Here is a 6,412-nt window from a genome sequence, read left to right as displayed (position 1 = left end):
TGGACCTACTTGCAGTTTGATGTATACATCTTAGCAGATCTGCATAATTAAGTTTATGTATTTGTGCATATGGATCATGATTTAGGTTCTGAATGTGCAATCTTGATGTCCTTTATATGGTTAGATTTGAATTATAGACCAATCAACTTAATTGAGTTTTAGTTATAAGATGACTTGATAGGTTAGCATTTCGGATGCAAGATTTTCTCATCCTACGTCTGGTTCATAAGATAAAGATATCAAACTTTATTACATTCTGTCTCGTCTCGGTTTTATGCTCAAGGTCGACTTGGAAGAGTTGCGCATTGAGAGGATCGATCAATGCATAAAGAAGCAAAGCCAAAGAGCAAAATTCGACATTATGACGCGACGAATCGACTTAACGAAGTTGCTCTCTTGCAAGATTGAGCATCTCCATCCCCTAAAAGCAACTGATTAAATCTCAGGTCATGGTTTCAATTTGTTGATCAAGACGTAGGTGAGATGCCAGATGGAATTTTGAGCCGGGACCAACAAGTTCCGGTAAATGATGTCGTATAGACGAACAAATGCTACTACACACAAAAGCAATCGCTTGGCTACACTCGCTCACCAAGCAAACGAGGGGAAACGAGTTTACACTTGCTTAAGCATTTAGTGAGATCGTGTGAATAATGACCTAGCTCTACCAAGAATAGTTCATGGAATAGCGACAACCTAACCGGATCATAATCCAGAAAGAACACTGCCTCAATAGTCACCGACTCCAAGCCGCAATACGATCAGCAAACTAGATGCAATTTACAGTGAACTAGATGCTATATACAAAGAAGGCATTCAATCACAGCAAATTCTTGGCCAAACACTTTATTTTTAGAGCAGATCATAAGACGGTTGACAGATAGAAAGCGACGACAAATTAAATAGATATCTCAGAATAACAAGCTCGTTATAATCTGCACAAAGAAACATAACCCGCGCATAGAGTTACTCCCTATAAGAACAACACTTACGAACAATCCTAAGGAGGATGATTTGCTTGATCTGGACTAGCTAACATAAAGGAGTGGAAACATTGAGCACTATTTTATTACACAACATTCTAATTCTATGGCCAAAAAGAATACCGTCACGACTAAAAATTCTTGAACTCAAGTTTTATAGGTATTGAAACCAAGCAACCATAGTAATTAGCATGAAGCAAGCATCATAGCTGTAGCTTTAAAATAGATACTGAAGACATTCATCCAATCCATAGTGCGGAACATGAGAACAAGAAGTGTTTGGTCTCAATGTAATGTCTGGGCCATGTGACATTAATAGATTCTCTTAGGTGGCATAGAGCAACCACCCTGTCTGTGTGTTAATTTTATCTTTCCCAAAGATTTTCTTAGAATGATGACAATTGGTCGCTTAACCACTCCATCTTTCTTATCTGCTTTAGGACAGACATCTCTCTCTCTAACATGAGCTAGGCAATTTGGAAAAGATGAGTTTAGGTTTGATGCGAATAGAAAATTTCATCTCACAGAATCTTAGAAGAAAAACAGCAACACCGGAGGGTCCAAAACTGAGGGCACCGTGCCAGCTTTGTCCCATAAGATGGAAGAGTCCTATCTGTAAATTGGCACGAGCTACTCTCATCCAGGCTAGAGTTAGGGTATGCATATTTTGGAAGCTTGCGGAATGCCTCTTGAATGGAGCGGACAAGGAATTTAATCAGTCATGGACAACCGGGTTCATTAGTTTCTCCAAATGATAAATGACTGCAAGACTGACCAGCACGGCTCTCAGCTAAAGAATGAACCGAGAATAATCTGACAATTAAATAATGGAAGCATCCTTCCGGAAGACAGATTTTGAATACATTCACTGATCATTCAATGGATGTTTTGAGGCATAGATTTACAAGGATCAAAGATCAGAAAGCTCAAATGCGTACAGAGAGAGAGAGAGAGAGAGAGAGAGAGAGAGAGAGAGAGAGAGAGAGTTCACATATTCTGAACTTGAAGGTATGCACTTTACATACAAAGAAGGGGCAAACCCTCAAGAGTTGTACCAGAAGACATGAAAATGGATGTTTTTATGTCAGCATGAGAAGACCAAGCTCACATTGATTGAATAAAAATAGCTGAGATAGCCACTGCACAAGGGGCGTAGTATGTAGCAGCAAAATCTAAAGGTTCTTTCAAGTCTTGAATGATGCCCGACTTCTGGAAAATCAGTTATGCAGCCTTTAATTTACTTTTCTTCTCAACACTATATAGGAGGGGAAACAAGCTCGCTAGTCTTGACAATTCAGATGTCCATGAAGAGACAAGCCGTAAGGATAAGGCCTCAACTCAAAATGGTCACTAGGGATACCTCAATATACCATGCTGCAATGGCAATGATATCCATTTTATTGTGTTCAGTCGGAACCATCCTCAGTAGGGGTGAGCAACGGTTTTGCATGCAGTGCATAGTGAAAGAGAAGGTAAAACCTCAACAAGTCAGTTTCCTACCAAAAAGCCTACTTTTTCACATGATCTAACCTCCAAAGTCGCAACTGGAAAAACTTAATTAACTTCAGGAGTCTCTGGTCTGGGCATATGCTTCCTTATGGTATGATGGCATGAAATACATCCTGGGGCTCCCAGAATAATTGAATCCATAAATTTCTATCAGTAAAAATAATTGAAACATTAATAACTCTAACTTGTCCTCTATTGTGAAGAACCAGAAGTTTATGGTTGCCTAGCTCTCAGCAGAACCCACCTCAATTATTTATCCCTAATTTGCTAGTTCTACAGACATATTACCATATACATCCTGCCTCATAATGCTCTCTGGGATAAACGGGGTTTAGCCATCATATGCTACCACAGGTGAATCTAGGAGTCCATGTTTCATAAAACATGGAAGTCCATGATTTCCATGATTACAGTCTACGCAAGCAGAAGTCACCAAATGGATCCAATCCTGTTTCTTCCAAAGTGATTCTTCACATTTTATTCATGGCAAGTGACAGATGTTTATAAAGCCAAAAATAGTTCCACACAATCAAAAAGATAATATCGTGCCAAATTAGAGGATCAAGGGGATCATTATAAAGAAGACGACGCAAAAAACAAATCAATCCCAACACAGGGAAGAGATCACAAGTACTAAGAGCGAGAAGAGAGTTTCTTCTCTTAATCAGTATTGTGGTTGATAAAGCCAAGAAATAAGCTGACAATTGATAACGTTTCTACTACACAAATAACGAGTTCTAATCAGACTTAAGGGTTCAACGGTGGTCTATGTTGAATTAAAGATGTTGCATCAAGTCACAAATGATTTATCAAGAGCAGCATCAGTTCTCCTAAGGATGTTGGAAGCACACGATTGAAAGATGCTCTCATAATTAAAAGAATTGATACAACTCATGCAAGTGTGACAATTATACAGCCAAAAAGAACTTATGAAACTATCGATACAATAAACAGAAAAACCTGAATGACCTTTACCACTAACAATAACAGAAATGATTTTCTACAAAGTAAATAGAATGCAATCGACACAGACAATTTAGAACAAGGAAATATCACAAGTAGAGTCATGTCTGAATCAATTGACATCCTTGAGTCTTCTTATTAATGTATCAAGAGATTTCTTTTTCGGATTTTGCTTGGCTCCTCTTGTTGTAAAGGAAGAGAAATACCTGTCTGAAGGATCCCTCAACTTTTCCGAGATCGTCACAACTTTCTTGTGGTCCAAAGTGTTGTAACTCCTCACCCGAATGACAGGATTCAAGAAATTCTCCGGATGATTGCTTAGAAGCAAATTGATCATTTGCCTCGACTCAGAAAGTGCTGTTTTCAGCTGGTTTGCTTCCTCCTCCGAGAAAAGTGGAGCTTGATTATCTGCAAAAGATTCTAGTAATCGTACGTCCACATCAATCCCCATGATTGCATTGACATTAAACCTTTTCACAGAATCACCGTATAAGGCACCAATTATCATCTCCGAAATGTGAGATAGGACATCTTGTAATACTCTCTTGAGAACATTAGCTGGCAATATCTGCTGTGCGGTAGAAACCAGAGTTTCCAAATAAATAATCACCTCATTTACATACTCGTTCCCGCTTTGTGGAGGGTCATCGGCCATCCAATTTACATTCTCAATTAATGACATGAACCCATCGACCTTTTGCTTAAGCAACCCGGATAGCATTTCCTCCGCTGCAGCACGGGACTTAGTCAGAGGAAACTGCCTCCGACTCCTCTCAACCATTCTCAGAGCAACGCCCGAAAGCTGTCCCGCATGACGGGAGAAGAAATCACAAGCACGCTCAAATACGGCCATATTAGCAGCAATTTGCATCGCCTGGGAAACCCCATGGACGGACGTATTTATGATTTTCAACAGAGCTCCATCCAGGACCTCACCCAAAAGCCTGTCTAGATACTTCTTGACCACATCGTAAAAATCCAACTGCCCTCCGTAAGACATGAAACTCACAGAATCTTCAATAAAAGACCTCACAATACGGCAACAATCCGGCACAGTCGATGAAAATGGCGCGACATAGGGAAATGCCGGTGTGATATCGGAAGCTTGCAACTGAAAAGAAAGCACATTCATTGAATACTCATACTCTTTCTTCATCAGCAGCTGTTCAAACTTATCGGCAGCAAGCGCTTCAGTGATCTGCTTTCGGCAATCGGACAGCAATAGCTCGTGGTACTTATCCCTATGCTTACTCAACACGTCAAGCAACGAATCGACCAGGTATCCGTATCTTCGCAGCGTCACACCCAACAAGCTCACATAGTCCTTTATCAACAAAAGATGATTCGCCGTCTGCATCCTAGAAAACTGATCCTCCAAAACCGAACACATCTTACTGACCGCCGTCTCCCACAGATTCTCGACTTCCATTTTCGAGATCAACCCGCCGCCGGTCCTCATAATGCGATCCTCGACGATGAAAAAGCCGGCGATTTGCGCGAAAAAGGTCTGGTGCGATTCGAGAAACGGGGTCATGGACGATACCTGGAAATCCGACGTCAATTGAAGCTTCCTGTTCTCGAAATAATACTGCTTGAACCGGTCCTCGAGCCCCAGAGTCTGGTGAATGTGATAAGCTCTGTACAGCGGGGTTAAATCGAGACCCGAGAATCCATTCTCGGACTTGCCATCGCTCTCACTCCCCACGCTGAGCACGTCGTCGTCGTCCTCCTCCTGCAGAGCATAAACGCAGTCTCTCAAGCTAAGCCTGCTCTGTTCCTCGGCTTGCCTCTGCTTGATCCTAAGATCTTCCTCCCTCTGTCGCGCAGCAGAGGCTTGCCCGATCGCTAATTGACCTAGGTTCCTGCTGACCACGCGGATCTCGACGAGCCAATCGCCGAACTCCTTGCTCACCTTCCTCTCTATGCAGGATCGAATCTCCGGAATCTTCTTCTCGAGCATGTTCTTGAGGGTGGACGAGGGCGTCCTGTCGAGGAACTGGGCCTCGATGGCGTCGACGCACTTCAGGGCCATGTAGAAGTTGCCGCCGGAGAGGTGGAGGTTGGCCCGGGAGCAGAGATCCATGAGGCCGATGCAGGAGGCGACGGAGCCGAGGGCGAGGTGGATGTTGGCGGAGACGTTGCGGGCCTCGAGGTAGGCGTCGAGGGAGGAGAGGAGCGGGAGGGCGACGGACTGGAGGGCGGAGTTGGAGCGGGAGAGGGCGGACTTGAGGGAATCGACGTCGGAGAGGAGGGATCGGAGGTCGTCGACGGCGAGGATGAAGTCCTGGTAGTGGGCCTTGCAGACCTCCTCGATCTCGGACTCCTTGGCGCGGGCGAAGTGGCGGAGGAGGTGGAGGAGGGCGTCGGGCTTGCCGGACGCGAAGGCGCGGCGGATGAAGGGGCCGAGGTCCTCGTTGTTGCAGATGGCGGAGGAGAGGAGGAGCTGGTCCTGCTTGTCGGCTGAGTCGAAGCCGCCGCCGTCCGCGGCCGCCGCGGCGGGGGCCACCTTGCGGCGCGGCTTGGTGGCGGAGGACTGCATCATCATCCTTCTTCTACTACTTCGACGCGGCGTCTCTGAGAGAGAGAGAGAGAGAGAGAGTCGGAGAGAGAGAAGAACGGAGCAGTTTTTTTTTTTTTTTGTTTTCTGGTTATTAGGACATGGGGCTGGATGGTGGTTTGACCAAAATGACACTATAAATTACAGTTACTTTGGTGGGCGTCTTGTTCCCTCCTCTTAAGGGGTCACAACCGCGAAGATTGAGGATGGGCAGAATGGGCATTTCGCCAATTGGGATGGAGGGGTGGCGGAAGAAACGGGTTGACTAAAAGGAGGGGGAAGAGGTCGGCGTTGTGGCGGCGGCGAGGCACCGGACCTGTCCGGAGGCGGGCATGAGCTGTAACCGGATTTGACATGAATATCGGGCTCTCCAATTATGGTGATTTGAAGCTCCTCTCGT

The 6,412-nt window shown here is 44.6% G+C and overlaps 1 protein-coding gene across 1 annotated transcript; it reads right to left on the bottom strand.

Moving 5' to 3' along the window:
- Positions 1-3,329: 3,329 nt before the first annotated feature.
- Positions 3,330-6,071, bottom strand: LOC115694090 (exocyst complex component SEC15B). The gene has a single exon (XM_030621217.2). It carries the CDS (start codon positions 5,998-6,000, stop codon positions 3,568-3,570), a length of 2,433 nt encoding a protein of 810 aa, XP_030477077.1. The 5' UTR covers positions 6,001-6,071; the 3' UTR covers positions 3,330-3,567.
- Positions 6,072-6,412: the final 341 nt, after the last annotated feature.

The sequence above is a fragment of the Syzygium oleosum genome, unplaced genomic scaffold (genome assembly GCF_021117445.2).
Source record: "Syzygium oleosum isolate NSW1041296 unplaced genomic scaffold, Sole_v2.1 Sole_v2.01, whole genome shotgun sequence".
In the NCBI taxonomy this organism is placed as follows: domain Eukaryota; kingdom Viridiplantae; phylum Streptophyta; class Magnoliopsida; order Myrtales; family Myrtaceae; genus Syzygium; species Syzygium oleosum.
The sequence above is the reverse complement of the archived record's forward strand: the minus strand, read 5'-3'. Positions and strand labels throughout refer to the sequence as shown.

Coding starts and splice junctions, on each gene's coding strand:
- LOC115694090 (XM_030621217.2), bottom strand. CDS start 6,000: ATGATGATGCAGTCCTCCGCCACCAAGCCGCGCCGCAAGGTGGCCCCC.